The sequence below is a fragment of the Oncorhynchus masou genome, chromosome 11, assembly GCF_036934945.1.
Source record: "Oncorhynchus masou masou isolate Uvic2021 chromosome 11, UVic_Omas_1.1, whole genome shotgun sequence".
NCBI classification, from domain to species: domain Eukaryota; kingdom Metazoa; phylum Chordata; class Actinopteri; order Salmoniformes; family Salmonidae; genus Oncorhynchus; species Oncorhynchus masou.
In genome coordinates this window covers 43452123-43469414 of record NC_088222.1, presented here as the reverse complement: position 1 = coordinate 43469414, position 17292 = coordinate 43452123, and the positions used below count along the sequence as shown (strand labels likewise).

General features: G+C 43.0%; 1 protein-coding gene across 1 annotated transcript in view; it reads right to left on the bottom strand.

The window, feature by feature from the left end:
* Positions 1 to 8143: 8143 nt before the first annotated feature.
* The window catches only part of LOC135548727 (roundabout homolog 2-like), a 132498-nt gene continuing 123349 nt past the window's right edge, over positions 8144 to 17292 (bottom strand). The window contains exons 22-27 of the mRNA XM_064978593.1: positions 15306 to 15530; positions 14791 to 14987; positions 14104 to 14217; positions 11852 to 12037; positions 11294 to 11450; positions 8144 to 8912 (exon numbers count right to left, since the gene is read on the bottom strand). Coding sequence (XP_064834665.1) covers positions 8906 to 8912; positions 11294 to 11450; positions 11852 to 12037; positions 14104 to 14217; positions 14791 to 14987; positions 15306 to 15530 — 886 coding nt within the window. The 3' untranslated portion in view covers positions 8144 to 8905. The remainder of the gene's footprint in view (positions 8913 to 11293; positions 11451 to 11851; positions 12038 to 14103; positions 14218 to 14790; positions 14988 to 15305; positions 15531 to 17292) is intronic.

Below are 17292 nucleotides of genomic sequence, written 5' to 3'. Positions count from 1 at the left end.
AAATCCATGAACAATTGGCCCAGCATTGCCGGGGTAGGCTGTCATTGTAAATAAGAATTTGTTCTTAACTGACTTGTCTAGTTAAATAAAGGTAACATTTTAAAAAACAAACATTTAGCATCTCTTGTCTTCCACACAGGTTACTGATGCTGACCTTTGGAACATCTACATTTTAAAAAGTCTAACAAATCCATGTAATATTGCGTACACCTTCACAATAAATCCATGATTTATTTTAGACAGGTCTAAAGAAGCATGATATGAAGAAAGAACAGAATAGCATACTATGAGTTGTCCTTGGCTGTGGGCTACACAAGTTCATTTAACAGAGAATATTTGCTTACAATTCTGTGGCATTGTTTTAAATTATTTTACAGTTTGAAGAATACATTTGAACAAAGCTGAATAAAATAGAAAGGATATTTTCTCCAAACGACTTGAGAGAGTGCACACATGCAACTATTCTGTGTTGAGTGGTTAACGAAGAAATAGGAACTATATGCTTAATTTAGAGTTATTAATGTAACGTTAGTTGTTCTACAAACATTAGGCTATATGTTTAGATTTTTAATACATTGTAAGGCTATATGATGCAACTCTAATGATGATTTGAGAAAAGCCGCTTGAAAGGCATGAGCTCTGCTTAGTTTTCTTTGTGCTGGCTGTACACACTTCGCCAGTCTCTCATACACAATTTGAGAAGCACTTGATAATACATCTATGCTTTTTGCAGCCTTTCTCCCAAAATGCTGCCTGCACCTCTCACCTCACTCACACAGCCCTCCATCCCCTGATTGGCTCTTCCTCACAGGCTACAAGTGAAGACAGACACATCAGGGACGAAACTGTGCGTGTCCTTATCCAATTCTGATGTGCATATTGAACATTTTGGAAGAACTGTCCACATTTACTTTTCGTCAGCCAACAAGATGAGTAGGCCTAACAAACAACAAAAGCACTAACCTATGTCAATCTACTATCCCCCATAGTACAGAAGTTTACACATTCTATTCTGTGCAAGAAATAAATATTCCAAACATAGTCTGGGACAGTTGTGGGATGCGATAGATCCAAACATTTTTTTACGCAAATGAGGCTAACGCAACAGATCAGACTCTTTAGCTTAAAATGTTGATAAACTATTAGACTATTTCTTCACATTATAAGCACAGCAATGCCCACACGGCAGTAGGCTATCAGTGCAAATGTTCCATTAGCGGGAAAACACCATTATCAAAAGTGACCACAAATGTGATTATGCATGTAATGCTTTTATTATAAAAGGCACATTTTTATGGTGAAAAGGATCTTCCCCGAACTTGAAACTCACATGCTGCTTATGTGTGCCAGTTAGGCTCTACACCCCTTGTAAAGCGGATTCATGTGCATTTGGCCACTTTTGTTGTGATACAAACCTTATTAAAACATATAGGCCTATGGGCTAGGCTACATGAGGTGTGCGAATATGATTTGAAAAAGTTTAGGAAAAAAAGGCATCGTTTCTTATGCTGGGCATCATTCACAAGTGATAATATATTCTTCACAAGTGATAGGCTAATATTGTCACCCATCAAACTATACTTGATTTCATCTTGTCTTTACATATACTAAGTTATATAAGTGTGAAATTTGTTTTGATTTAGAATGGACCATTATCATGCACCTGTATCGAAACAAGGGCAGCCGGAAAAAATACATGTCATCTATGCACTTAAATAGCGAATGAAGGACGCTTTCCCCATGTTTCTTTTCTCATGCCAGCCAGGTAAACTATACTCCTGTTGTAAATATCAGCAATGTGCTTAATATTAGGGAAGTTGAAAAATAAATATTGTAGGCTTAGCCTACAGAAAGCTGATCCTCCTCTTTTCAGTAGAGGCCATAACTCTGTTTTCTCGCACAATTGCATAGCCTATTGAAATGTTGAGCAACATGAGCTCTCTTGGAGTGTTTTGATTAGGATTAGAGGGACAATAGAGTGTTGAGTACCAGACAGTTAGCAAGTTTGGTAGGCTACTAATGACTTTCAGCAGCATCAGAGCTTGGAGAAGCCTAATTACCACGACGAAATGGTCACGTGGAATTTGACTGTCTTCATGACTCAAGACCGCCAGTGTGGCGATGATAGTGGTAGCAGAATCATGCTATGGGGATGTTTTTTAGCGGCAGGGACTGGGAGACTAGTCAGGATCGAGGGAAAATGAACGAAGCAAGGTACAGAGAGATCCTTGATGAACACCTACTCCAGTGCACTCAGGACCTCAGACTGGGTCGACCGTTCACCTTCCAACATGAAAACCACCCTAAGCACACAGCCAAGACAACGCAGGAGTGGCTTCGGGACAAGTCTCGGAATGTCCTTGAGTGGCTCAGCCAGAACCAGGCCTTGAACCAGATTGTACATTTCTGGAAAGACCTGAAAATAACTGTGCAGCGACGCTCCCCATCCAACCTGACAGAGCTTGAGAGGATCTGCAGAGAAGATGGGAGACACTGCCCAAATACAGGTGTGCCAAGCTTGTAGCGTCATACCCAAGAAGACTCAAGGCTGTAATTGCTGCCAATGGTGCTGCAAGATAGTACTACGTAAAGGGTCTGAATACTTATGTAAATGTGATATTTCAGTTTCTAACAATCTGTTTTTGCTTCGTCATTATGGGGTATTGTGTGTAGATTGATGAGGGATTTAAAAAAAAAATCTATTTTAGAATAAGGCTGTAAGGTAACAAAATGTTGAAAAAGTCAAGGGGTCTGAATACTTTGCACTGTACACACATATGATTACAGTTTGGGCGTGTGATATAACGGTTGGAGCAGTTTATTTCAACAATATAAAGACAAACGTATATTAACAATGGCAACTGCCATGTTGAGTTGAGCCTTGCTGTTGGGAAACCACCTTAGTGTCTGACTTTCGGCTGTCAAAGATGCACCTTCCCCAAATTCACTTTGACTTTCCTCTGCAGTCGGTTGCTTTCCCCTTACTATTCAAACACCCTCAGTCTCTCTCTCACTCACTCACATGTTCTCTCTCACTCACATACACGCTCTCTCTCTCTCTCTCTCTCTCTCTCTATATATATATATCTCACTCACATGGTCTCTTTCTCTCTCTATATATATATCTAGCTCACATGTTCTCTCTATATATATATCTCACACACATACTCACTCAATTCAATTAAATTCAAGGGGCTTTATTGGCATGGGAAACATATGTTAACATTGCCAAAGCAAGTGAGATAGATAATATATAACTCTCTCTCTTACTCACACACATACTCTCAGTGCTGTGGGCTGGTGTCATATTGGATGTGTTTGGCCTTGGTTGGTAGTCTTTCCTATGCATTGTGTGATCAGAGCCTATAATGGATTGGTCAGACCCCCCATCAGAGCCTGCCTTCTGTTGGCCCTCTGTGACCCAGATCTGGTCTGGACCAGATTAGACAGAAGGGTCCCTCCATCTTTCTCATTTTCTCTTCTCTTCTGTTCTCATTTTCTCTTTTCTTCTCCCTTTCTCTTCTCTTCTACTATTCTCATCTCTTCTCGTTTACATTCATACATACGTCCAGTTTTCATATACTATGTTTTGACTTAACACCTTGCCACATTCTCACAGTTTTCAAAGACAGTCCAACCTACCCATCTCTATTAAGTCGGGTTTGGGCAAAAACACAAAAATCACGTTTTAACTGATCAGTGCACCATCATGTCAGGCCATTAAATGCTTAAAAGAAAATGGGTGATTGCGATATTTGGCTACAAAAGTGCCATTTCTTACTGATCGCTACAGCTTCTGTCCAAAAACAAATCCTGTGAAACTAAGTCAACACATACTGGAGGAGTTACTGGCTAGCTATTGTGGCAAGCTTAGGAAATGAACTAGCTTTGTCAGTTGCGGCACGCATTACCAGGATGGTAAAAATTGAGAAAGAGGCACAGTTGGACCGTTTTTTCATTCACAAAGTTGACCTTTAACTCTGCTCAAATATCCTCTTGACTGCATACGGCTTTGTTTGCGACCCCTTTTGCATATAAAACGTCTTCCCAAAAGACAAAAGCGTACATCTCTTCTCGGCTGTGCCATTAACATGGAAATTGGAATGTGACATTTTGGACAGGACAGGGATTTCAATGACCCACTCCACCCCATCCCCAACTCCCCATTCTCCTCCTCATCCCTCCATCTCCCTCTCTTTCTCAGACTATTCCCCCTCTCTTTCTTTAGTGGGCGTTTCTAGCCTGACACTGGCCTAATGAATGAGCAGGATGATTTATGGCAAGAGGGGAGAAAAGGAGCGAGGGAGGGGGGAGGACTTGGAAGTTTAAGGGAGTAAAGGGTCTTCCAGGATGCCCATGAGGGTGGGAGGTAAGTGGGGTGAGGTGCGAGGGTGCCGAGAGGGTCTGTGAGCTAGTATGTCAGCATATTTGTCCTCGCAGTGGATGCAGTGTTTAGGTGTACATGAACGTCAGTACACTAGTAAGGTAGAAGTACTTTTATATCAGTCGTACATCACAATTTTGTGTTGTCTCTGTCGAGTGCAGATGTAATATGTATATGATTTGGTCTGAATATGTTAATTCGGGGCATGTGTATCATGTAGTATTTGTGACGTGACGTAGTAGTGCATCCTGATTAACTACAAAGGAATGCATTGGAGCTCCACAGGGAGTAGTCCCTTCCCCACTTCCTTATGAATTTTCCTTGATCCAGCTTGACCCAAAACACTGGTCAACTCTGCAACATGCCTCGTTGTTCAAGGGCACAACAGTGGGCTACAGTACAGTGCAAAGACAACCCATTTTGTCCTTTTTCAGTTCACTACTGGGGCACAAAGACAGTAGCACTTGCAGGACACTCTATGGCGTGTGTGTGTGTTTGTGTGTGTGCGCACATGAGGCACCTCAGCGTCGTGGGTGATGTCTCAGGTGGATAGAGGAGAGTTTAAAAAAAAATCACTCTCTGAACTCTAGGCAAAGGCCTCTCACATTGGCAATGTCATGCTTCTCCGTGCAGAGCCAAACATGTGGAATGTACTGTGAATAGTCAGAGGCTTCAGGAGGAAAATAATGAAAACACGACTTCAGCTTTTACACTTTCACTCCACCTGACAGTTCTCCCCCTAACCAAAAGTTTGTCACTTGTTTCCATAGTTACCTCAAGTTGAGTGTCAATTCTACATACTCTGTTGTGTAGAGCTAGCTTTTTCTGCAGTTGGAGAAATTGTTCGGTCTTGGTGCCAAATCTAACTAACTATAAATTTGGATCTGTCTAATTTTGTTTTATTATAGTTGTACACTGTAAACATGTATTAGAAGACATTCTTATGAAACACTTTAGAGTTCAACTGCCCATTAGAACCAAAATTTCTGTTTTATAGTAGTTTTATACGGCATCAATATAAGTCAAAAACATAGATTATACTGTCAAAATTCACAACAAAGTGTAAATAGGATAATAAGTCAGTCTCATCCAAAACAGTTTTGTGAGTTTATCACAATTTACTGGAGGGTTGGGATTACGATCATGCCCACTTGCGCAGTGCCCACTAACACAAGAGAAGCAGCTGTGCTGATTGCGCTCTATCAGCTGTGCTTGCTCTATTCAATCATAGCAGCAGACAGTGAGACAGACATCCCATTAAGCAGTGCCTCAGACCTCAGATTCCTTATGAAACACCGCCAGACAGACACACTCTGGTAATAGAAAGTGAGAAAGTTGTAAACAAATAAATGGCACTGAAGCACACACGTCGCCACTCGCCAATGACTTAGTAAGTTTATTGTGGACCAGCTGCTCAATGTGCCTGCTAGCTACCACTTGCTAGCTTCATTGACAAACACAAAGTTAGCTAACGAGAAAGTGATTTCGGCACTGATGAACAGCATGTAGCTTGTGCTTTACAGTATTTGCGATAGTTTGACAGCTTGCAGATGTAGACATGTTATTGTGCCAATAAATCAGTCCTAAGCGTGCAGCCAGACTTTCCTGACTGGATAGACTGTATGAAGTGCACTGACAAGTTTTTCAGGCAAATCATTTTACTTGAGAAATACTGCACTAAAGACCTTAGCTGGATGTGAAATTGTGCGACTAAGACCTCAGAAGAAACATCTAAACAAATGACAGATTTCCTGATTCATCTTAGATGAATTCTGACTATTTTAATGAAGTGGCTAAAGTGGCTGTGTTTACGGACATTTTCAATCAATCCCAATCCCTATCCCAGTCTGCTGTTCCCACATGCTTCAAGAGGGCCACCATTGTTCCTGTTCCCAAGAAAGCTAAGGTAACTGAGCTAAACGACTACCGCCTCCCCGTAGCACTCACTTCCGTCATCATGAAATGCTTTGAGAGACTAGTCAAGGACCATATCACCTCCACCCTACCTGACACCATAGACCCACTCCAATTTGCTTACCGCCCAAATAGGTCCACAGACGATGCAATCTCAACCACACTGCACACTGCCCTAACCCATCTGGACAAGAGGAATACCTACGTGAGAATGCTGTTCATCGACTACAGCTCGGCATTTAATACCATAGTACCCTCCAAGCTCGAGACCCTGGGTCTCGACCCCGCCCTGTGCAACTGGGTACTGGACTTCCTGACGGGCCGCCCCAGGTAGTGAGGGTAGGCAACAACATCTCCACCCAGCTGATCCTCAACACTGGGGCCCCACAAGGGTGCGTTCTGTGCCATCTCCTGTACTCCCTGTTCACCCACGACTGCGTGGCCACGCACGCCTCCAACTCAATCATCAAGTTTGCGGATGACACAACAGTGGTAGGCTTGATTACCAACAACAACGAGACGGCCTACAGGGAGGAGGTGAGGGCCCTCGGAGTGTGGTGTCAGGAAAATAACCTTACACTCAACGTCAACAAAACTAAGGAGATGATTGTGGACTTCAGGAAACAGCAGAGAGAACACCCCCCTATCCACATCGATGGAACAGTAGTGGAAAGGGTAGTAAGTTTTAAGTTCCTCGGCGTACACATCACAGACAAACTGAATTGGTCCACCCACACAGACAGCATTGTGAAGAAGGCGCAGCAGCGCCTCTTCAACCTCAGGAGGCTGAAGAAATTTGGCTTGTTACCAAAAGCACTCACAAACTTCTACAGATGCACAATCGAGAGCATCCTGGCGGGCTGTATCACCGCCTGGTACGGCAACTGCTCCGCCCACAACCGTAAGGCTCTCCAGAGGGTAATGAGGTCTGCACAACGCATCACCGGGGGTAAACTACCTGCCCTCCAGGACACCTACACCACCCGATGTCACAGGAAGGCCATAAAGATCATCAAGGACAACAACCACACGAGCCACTGCCTGTTCACCCCGCTATCATCCAGAAGGCGAGGTCAGTACAGGTGCATCAAAGCTGGGACCGAGAGACTGAAAAACAGCTTCTATCTCAAGGCCAACATTGGCAATAACATTGAGTGGCTGCTGCCAACACACTGACTCAACTCCAGCCACTTTAATAATGGGAATTGATGGAAATTATGTAAAATATATCACTAGCCACTTTAAACAATGCTACCTAATATAATGTTTACATACCCTACATCATTCATCTCATATGTATATGTATATACTGTACTCTATATCATCTACTGCATCTTTATGTAATACATGTATCACTAGCCACTTAAATGCCACATTGTTTACATACTCATCTCATATGTATATACTGTACTCGATACCATCTACTGTATCTTGCCTATGCCGCTCTGTACCCTCACTCATTCATATATCCTTATGTACATATGCTTTATCCCCTTACACTGTGTATAAGACAGTAGTTTAGGAATTGTTAGTTAGATTACTTGTTGGTTATTACTGCATTGTCGGAACTAGAAGCACAAGCATTTCGCTACACTCGCATTAACATCTGCTAACCATGTGTATGTGACAAATACATTTGATTTGATTTGAGTTGTTGTTACAGTATGTGTTACATTTTGGGAGCAGTTCTCCCACTCGCTTCGCCTCTTCCTCTCTGACATAGCACACCCACATCAAACCACCCACGTCACACCACACCCCCAATGACAAGACTCATTTTCCTGCTAGCAGACATGACTGCGCCATCTTCAAAACGAGGCCAAATCAGGAAGTGCAGTCACCCTGTAAAGTAAAAAAGTGTATTTATTGTTCAACAAATTTATTTTATTGTATTTTTACAAAACAACAAGACTACCAAAAAGTTAGTCGACAGAACAGGTCTTTTTTTAACAGAATACGCAAGTCATCGCACAATTGCAGCAACACTCAAAAAGTGACGGTTACAATCTTTTCACAACAAGCTTTCTCTGTAAAAAAAAAAAAAATCTAACGTAGAAAAGAACGACATTCTCATCGGACGACAGGCGATAGGGATCCAAAGACGACAGAGAAGACAGGCAGAGGCGTCCTGAGAGGACGACGAAACCCTGCAGTTTAATCTGTCCGGCCGGCTGCCTGACAACACACATTGTGCTCCATATTTTTTGTTGTTTCTCCGCCACAACAAGTGCAATAGCCTTTATGCTTCTCGAAACGGTATGCATTTCTACAAAAAGAGGTTGGCACATTCAAGACATTAACGGTTTATAATAATGGACCTTTTTTTCATTATAAATACAATATACTTTTTCTATCCCTGTATCCAGAACCCACGTAAAAACAGTACAGAGATGGCTATTTACAAATGAATGCGGTATGAGCCCAAGTCATAAATAATCATAATAATAGCAAAAAAAGAATGAAAGTCCGTTCTTCTTCCATTGTTCCTTAGAATGTGATCATATTCTTTATTTTGTAGCTGTTCGCGTCGATGGAGAAAAATAAAATGGGAGGCATCAAAGGAACGTGTTTTGTTTCTACGTGAGAATGTTCCTGTCTCCACTTATCTCATTTCCTGAAAAAGACAGACAAATATGTAAGAAAACGATGTGAAAAAAGGAACAAAAAGCCGAAAGACAAGGCTTGTTTATTATCTGCACATAACCATAACAGGTAGGAGCTCTTAACAAAGCATGTGTTGAGGATGATTCTCATAAATCACAAAGTTCGTCTACATCACTTGATTTAAATACAACAAAATACATTTGATTTGTCAATTCATTTTCAAAACGGAAACCAGTTATACAACTAAATCAGAGGAGCTTAACAACCCAGGTGGCTAAATTATAAACTATAAAATGTTGGAATAAAACCCAAATGTGTACTAATAACCATAGAGCTGAAGAGTTTTTTTTAGAAACATTCTATCTCACTGTAACCCAAAACGCTAGTCAACCGCCCTATGGGAGCAGCTCTTGTTCGTCCTTCATAGACTACTTGACTAATCATTTGAGGGATTGGCTGTTAAACAAGGAAGTCAAGATCTGAGGGAGTCACACAAAACACAAAAGGAAAGTAAAGACCCTTGCCCCTACCCCCCATTCAAACAAAGCCCCCAATTCACCCGCTCTGTCCAAATGGAAAGATAACACTCAGCACCGTGACAGGAGAGGGGTAACACGAAACTGTCTCCCCAGTGAAACACACAGCCCATCTATTGTAAGTCCCTGGCTTTAATGTTCCTGGTGGAGCACGAAGGGAAGTGGAGATGAGGGGGGCATCAGAGTGAGTTCCTGGGTAGTCCACAGGGGGTGCAGGTCAAAGGGGAACGACCTATCGTTGGGTCACCGATCGCCTGAGAACCAGCAGATCTGTAGGACAGTGTCTGGACCGACAGAGCCAATTCTGCACCTAATAAATGAGGTCATCTAGTACAAATTGGCTGAAGCTCTACTGAGCATAGCCCAGCTGAATGAATGACAAAGCTAGACGTGGTGATAGGTTGGTAGATGCTGTGTATTTGGCAAACATTAAGATACTTAATACTACAATATTAGCAATTTTCTGTTTAGATCAAGGTACAATGGTCGCAACAGTGGCAGTTGAAAGTGAGTAGAACAGTGTAAGTTACCACTGGGAATCACCATGGGCACACAGAGTAAATGTAATGTACCAGTAAGTGGTTATACAGTAGTTTGACTACTAAAGTCATTTTTGAAAAGATGTCAAAATGTTGTTGTGGTTGTTTCTTTTCTAGTCTTTTTTAGCCCGGGGGACATACTACACAGCTTGTACCCACTTAAAAGGCCTTCTACCCCTTCACTAGGGAGCCTGCGCAGAGTGCACTTAAAGCAGTGATCCCACAAAGAAGTTGTACCCTCAGTGCACTACAGAGGGAGAGTGGGGTGGGGAGGGGAGGGGGGGCTGAGTTTGACATTATCCCACACTGTGCAGGGGATTTTGTGTTCTGTGTGTGTGCGTGCGTGCATGCATGTTTTTTTATGGCGAGAGAAATCATTTGTGAGTGTGTGTTTTATAGAGCGAAATATAGTATTTGTCAGCAATAGTAGATATCTATAAGCATGACAGGGCTTGTCGTTTTGCTCAGTTATCCCTCATGTCAGCATTTCCATGCTAGTGAATGATTATTTACACACGTATGAAACGAGCACTGAACCATAAACAATTGAACTGTTATATGCTATTATATGCTATTATATACTGTTATATGCTCTGAACTGTGTACAGAAACGGAATTCATTTGCTGGATGCTGATCTGTACTTTGTTTTATTGACAAAGACCAGCGCATGGTAAAGGGGCACACTTGAATGAATTGATGTATATATTTTCATAGTACATGGTCTACGAAGGCTGCAACATTTTTGGCCTTGTGAGATACAGTGGCTGCAGGGAAAGATCTTGAGCTGACACTCGTTAACTTTTAAAAAGAGACCAGTGGGCAAAGAGTTGCCTATAGTATGTATAAGCTGGAAGTAGAAGCCTAAGTGTTGTTGTCCATTCATTTACTCCAATTAGTTGAGGGATGATAGGGTTAGGGGACAATAATAAAGGAAAATATATTTAAAAAAATATATATATGGGGGATTGGAAATGATGCGGGCAATTACATTGACAGAAACCACAATCTATTTACAATATATTTTTTTTTAAAGAGTTGCCTATCCCGGTCTTAGCTAAAACACAAAACATGACATTACCCTAGGTCACCTCATCTGTAGTATATCTCTTCTCAGCCCCCAAATAACCCCTGAACACCAGTAGACATTGTAGCTCCCAAGAACTAGAACCCACCACGGTCCCCATCTATTACCACTATTACCACAACCGTCGTGTCTCTTCTTGCACCCCTGATTATGAATAGCTCAACTAAATGCCAGAGAGAAGAGAAAACCAGCAGATATTGTGGCTGCCAAGAACCAGAAACCTTGTATCACCTCCGCTCCTCGTTGCATTTCCGGCCCGGGCAGTGACCCCCTCGTGACCCTGTGGAGCCCCGCGATGAGGAGCTTCCTGTGGTGGAGCAGTTGCTGGACATATGACCCCCCCGCCCCGCCAGGTAGCTGGGTTTGCCATATGAGATCAGGTCCTCATCTGTGGAGGAGATGGGATTGGGTGAGAGGGGAGAGTTAGGGGGTCAGGGATCAGAGATGTACATGTTAGAAATGGAGAGAAAGAGAAATGGCTATATTCTACTGATAAGAGGATCTTGTAGGATGGAGGGAGTACTAAGTCGTGAGTTTTGAATGGATGGATTTGTGAATTGAAATGTATTCATATGTTAGTGTGTGTGAGAGAACGTGTTCATGAGCATGATTGATTTATGTATTATTATTATTTGTGTGAATGAGTATTTTCCAGGTGAATGAGTGACTGTGTTTGGGTGCGAGTACTAATAGTCTACTGCAAAGGCTCTGGCTGTGCTTGTGTGTGTGTTGTGAATATGAGACTGAGCATGTGTGTGAACACCACATTTCAGTATCTGCACCACTGACCGTCTAGGCGTCGCTGTCCCGATCCCTTCCTGTTGGGAGTGCTCCGCTCTCCTTCTTTCCTCTCCATGGAGGACAAGGTCCCGGGCCCCCCCTCTCTTTCCAAGGACGTGTTGCCACATTCTACAGTCCCTGCTGGGCCCCGAACTGCTCCGTTCTCAGGAGGTGGCTCTGGTGGAGGGGGGAGGTCTGGAGGAGAAGACAGGGTTAGGGTTACACTGCAATGGAAGAACAGTTCATATAAGCATATAGGCAAACATACATAATGTAGGCTTTACATACACAGAGACATGCTCATGCCCAACACACATTCATTGATTTGTTTGTTCATTCGTCCAAACACATATGCACACACACCCCAACCACGAGATGTTCACTCCCTTACCGTGGGGCAGACGGTATCGGAGCATGAGGTCTGATACCAGACCACTTCTATCTACATACCATCAGATTGCTGAACACTAAACTGGACTGACCACTGCACCTTAGCAAACATGCACTCACTCACACACACACCCACCCCCACCCCCCCACACACACACATAAAGTACCAGTCAAACATTTGGACACACCTACTCATTCAAGGATTTTTCTTTATTTTTACTATTTTCTACATTGTAGGAAAATAATGAAGACATAAAACCATGAAATAACACATATGGAATCATGTAGCAACCAAAAAAATGTTAAACAAATCAAAATATATTTTAGATTTTAGATTCTTCAAAGTAGCCACCTTTTGCCTTGATGACAGCTTTGCACACTCTTGGCATTCTCTCAACCAGCTTCATGAGGAATGCTTTTCTAACAGTCTTGAAGGAGTTCCCACATATACTGAGCACTTGTTGGCTCCTTTTCCTTTACTCTGCGGTCCAACTTTTCACAAACCATCTTAATTGGGTTGAGGTCGGGTCATTGTGGAGGCCAGGTCATCTGATGCAGCACTCCATAATTCTCCTACTTGGTCAAATAGCTCTTACACAGCCTGGAGGTGTGTTTTGGGCCATTGTCCTGTTGAAAAACAAATGATGGTCCCACTAAGCGCAAACCAGATGGGATGGTGTATCGCTGCAGAATGCGGTGTTAGCCAAGCTGGTTAAGTGTGCCTTGAATTCTAAATAAATCACAGACAGTGTCACCAGCAAAGCACCCCCACACCTCCTCCATGCTTCACGGTGGGAACTATACATGCAGAGATAATCCGTTCATCTATTCTGTGTCTCACAAAAACCCAGCGGTTGGAACCAAAAATCTCAAATTTGGACTCATCAGACCAAAGTTCAGATTTCCACCGGTCTAATGTCCATTGCTCATGTTTCTTGGCCTAAACAAGTCTCTTCTTATTGGTGTCCTTAGTAGTGGTTTAGTAGTGGTTTCTTTGCAGCAATTCAACCATAAAGGCCTGATTCACGCAGTCTCCTCTGAACAGTTGTTGCTGACATGTGTCTGTTATGTGGCTGCAATCTGAAGTGCAGATAACTCTAATGAACTTATCCTCTGCAGCGGTCTTCATGAGAGCCAGTTTCATCATTGCACTTGACGGTTTTTGCGACTGCACTTGAAAAGTTCAAAGTGTTTGAAATTTTCCGCATTGACTGACCTTCATGTCTTAAAAGTAATGATGGACTGTCGTTTCTCTTTGCTTATTTGTATTGTTCTTGCCATAATATGGACTTGGTCTTTACCAAATATCTGTTGTATACCACCCCTACCTTGTCACAACACATGGCTCAAACGCATTAAGAATGAAAGAAATGGACTTTTAACAAGGAACAGTTGTTAATTTAAATGCATTCCAGGTGACTACCTCATATTTCTGGTTGAGAGAATGCGAAGAGTGTGCAAAGCTGTTATCAAGACAAAGGGTGGATAATTTGAAGAATCTAAAATCTAAAATATATTTTGATTTGTTGAACACTTTTTTGGTTACTACATGATCCCCTATGTGTTTTTTCATAGTTTTGACGTTTTCACTATTATTCTACAAAGTAGACAATAGTAAAAAATAAAGAAAAACCCTTGAATGAGTAGGCGTCACAACCTTTGACCGGTAGTGTACATTCATGCTACACACACCTCACAACTGCTGCTACCACACTCTTATTTTGATTGGTAATAACTCCACATTTTAAACACTTGACTGCCAATCACCCCTTCCCCAATACATGTGTAAATATTGGACTATAAATGGTGTCTTCCTGTGTTATACTTCTATTCTACTGAGCCATTTATTTAATTACACTTGAAACACTAACCTCCTTGGTTCAGCACCTCTCTTCTGTAAGCGCCGCCCTTGGAGGTCTTCTTTTTCACTCGCTTCTGGCCAGGGGGAGCCTGTGTGATGTCTGCTGGGGATGGCAGAGCTCTTACTGTAGGTCAGCCAGAGAGAAATCAAAAATGACTAATAGGTCATGGGGTTATGGGTCCTTTGAAGCACTGTACATGGACAACATTGCAAATAACAACATTGCAATGTCTTATGTAATTCCAGCTCTTTGTTTAGGTATTAAGAATTACATACTGAACATAAATGTAAATAATGTTATGTTAATGATGTGTGTGCGCGCGTGCATGTGTGTGTGCGTGCATGTAAGTACAGATAGTGTATCTTAATTTGACCCAGTATCTCACCCAGGAAAATAATCCTGCAGCAACAGGAAATGTGAATTATTATCTGGATTATAGCATTTTTTTGTACGGGTCGATACATTTTTCTTTGTGACAAATCAAGTATGATATTTTAAAGTGGAAATTACTCAGTTTAGAAGCCTTTTTAAACCTTGAATACACTACAAGTTTGCACTACAAGTTTGCATTTCCTGCTGTGAAGGAACATTTCTGCAACAACAGGTGATTCAATTAGGATTACCATGTGTAAAAGCACATCTGTGTGTGGTGCATTCACTCGTGTGAGTTTGTGCAGAGCGGTAAGCATCACTGACCAGGTGTGGTGGAGCTGATATTGTCGGCACTCAGCGTTTCCCCCTCAGTGAAGTCACGGCGATGATTCGAGCCATTGCGGAGCGGTGTGCCCCCCTCGGTGTCCTCACTGTGCTGCTGGGCTGAGAGGTTAGGGTTGGACTGGGTGAGGGGAGGGCTGGGCGCCCGGGGCACTGGGACGGGACCACAAGGTAACCTACTGCATAATGGCAAAAAAAGAGAGGGTGCTTAGCAATAGCAATTCCATACCTTTATTATGTTACACGTTTGAACTATTGTTTTGTTCATTTGAGGGAGAGATTCTACTGCAAATATCAAGTACTGTGCAAGTATTGTGCTATCTGTTGTTAATGACATTGGGCAATTACCATACCAAATCATTCATTGCTTTATTAATCTGTGTTATTACCATCTCATTCATCTGAAAAAGAGAGTCTTCAATGCTATCACGATTAGTATGGCTACAGTGTCTACCTGTACATACATGATGTGACTTTTAGAATTTGTCATGTCATACCGTGCTAGCTGCTGCCCGTCATGGTGGTGAAGGTGTGCTGTGTCGTGGGGTGGATGGTGGCTCTCCTCTCGGGGCGATGGCGTGAGAGTAGCAGTGGACTGGTGACTGTAGGAAGTGGTGGGGGACGAGACACCACCCCTGAGGGGAGGGGCGGGACCATCCTCACAACCCTCGGTCAGATAGGTCCTGTCTGGAAGGGGCGGGCACCACTCTTCCTCATCAGACCTGGGAAGGAGGAGAGGGTCACTTTTTCCATGAGTTCACTTTAAACAGAGTAGGATGCCGTGGCCCCTAGGAACACTGATCTATTGCCCGTTTTGCATTATCCCTTTTAATGGATTGGGGAGGATAAACTGTTCCTAGATCTGTGCCTAAGGGCAACTTCTACCTGGAGCATTATAAAACAGTCACCGCTTGTGCAGTTGGTGCTATGGAGCAGTAGGTAGCTCGATCATAACACATTCACAATGGCGGCCCTCCCTCTTTAGTTCATAACGCTTACAACATTGGTCTGTAGCGTATTGATTTCCACTGCTCTACAGCACCGTTAGACAGCCTCCCTATGGGTCTGCTGAGCGCCATGTCTGGCAAGAGCAGGGTGTGCATGGAATCACTTAAAGGGTGTTTTCATACATTTGTGTTTGGTAGAGAGGTATGTGTGGAGAGAGGGCTCTGTGCCTGCACCTGTGTGGGTGTGCTATGTGTGTGTGTATGTGTCATAGGTGTGTGCGTGTGTGTGTGTGTGTGTATGTGTATGTGTACGTGTCGTGTGTGTATGTGTACGTGTCGTGTGTGTGTGTGTGTGTGTGTGTGTGTGTGTACGTGTGTATGTGTACACCATGGAGGAAATGGGCAAGGCCAGGGAGTTAGCTAGCTGTTATAAGGCCAACGTTCCTCTCAGCTAGCCACAGGGGCTAACTCAAAGGTTAACGACATTAACTGAGGTTCATCACCAATCTCTTCTAACAGCTGCAGGGGGCTAGGTGGAGTGGTGCATGAGAAAACTGCTGAATTATTATTTTGTTCTGGTGACCCGGAGAGTAGAACATGAGAAGGGGAACGGGCTAAAGTAGGCTAATGTTATTAGCTAACAGGGTCAATGAATGAGATAGGGTTGAGACTTGGGAATAGTGGCTAAATTGCTAACTGCTTGCTAGCGTCTTGGCTAGAGCCAATATAATCCACAGTAGCTTTCAGAAATGGTTAGAGATAGAAGTTTGTAAGCCTCATGCCTGCTTCAGTTGAGTTGCTAGCCTAGCCTATTTGGGGGAATGATTGGCAGGAGCGATAACTGAATGGTTCCCTTGCCAAACCTCCATGAATACCGACAATATTGTGGTTTATAAAGTGTGGGTGTGTATTCATTTTGCAGTGTGACGGAAATGTGGTTGAGCAGGGAGCTGGAAGAAAAGGTGCATTGAGGTCCAGAGCTAGCAGGGGGTCAACAGAGAGAGAGAGAGACCAAAGGTGAGTCTGTCCTGTCAGGCAGAGAGGCAACGTAAGGCTAACATAAATAATCTCCACACAAAACCCTGGCCTAGAACTATGTGTTAGTGGGGACTGAGAGTGCAGAAACAAGGGCCAGGAGAAAAAGAGGAAGTCAGAGGCCCATATGTCTATAGGACAGTATAGTAAGTAGCCTTGCACGAGCCTGAATGGCTCATAGGAGCACGAGCTCCAGCTTCTGTAGCATGAGGCTGCTTGATCTACAAGTAGACCCTCTGGACAGGAAACTAGTCTATTGCAGGGCCTTACCCCTAATCTATCTCCTTAATCCTGAGTGCCAAGCAGAGACGCATCAGGTCCTACAAAGAGTGTTCAGAGGTTATATAAGAGATCTACCATACCGTAATCAATTAATATTTCCTTCAAGTTAGCAAGAAGATGGTGTACTCATCGGTGTGTGTTGTGCCAGGTAGCAGCATAAGTGTGTGTGTGTGCATGTGTACATGGTCATGTATATGTATGTGTGTGTGTGTGTGTGTGT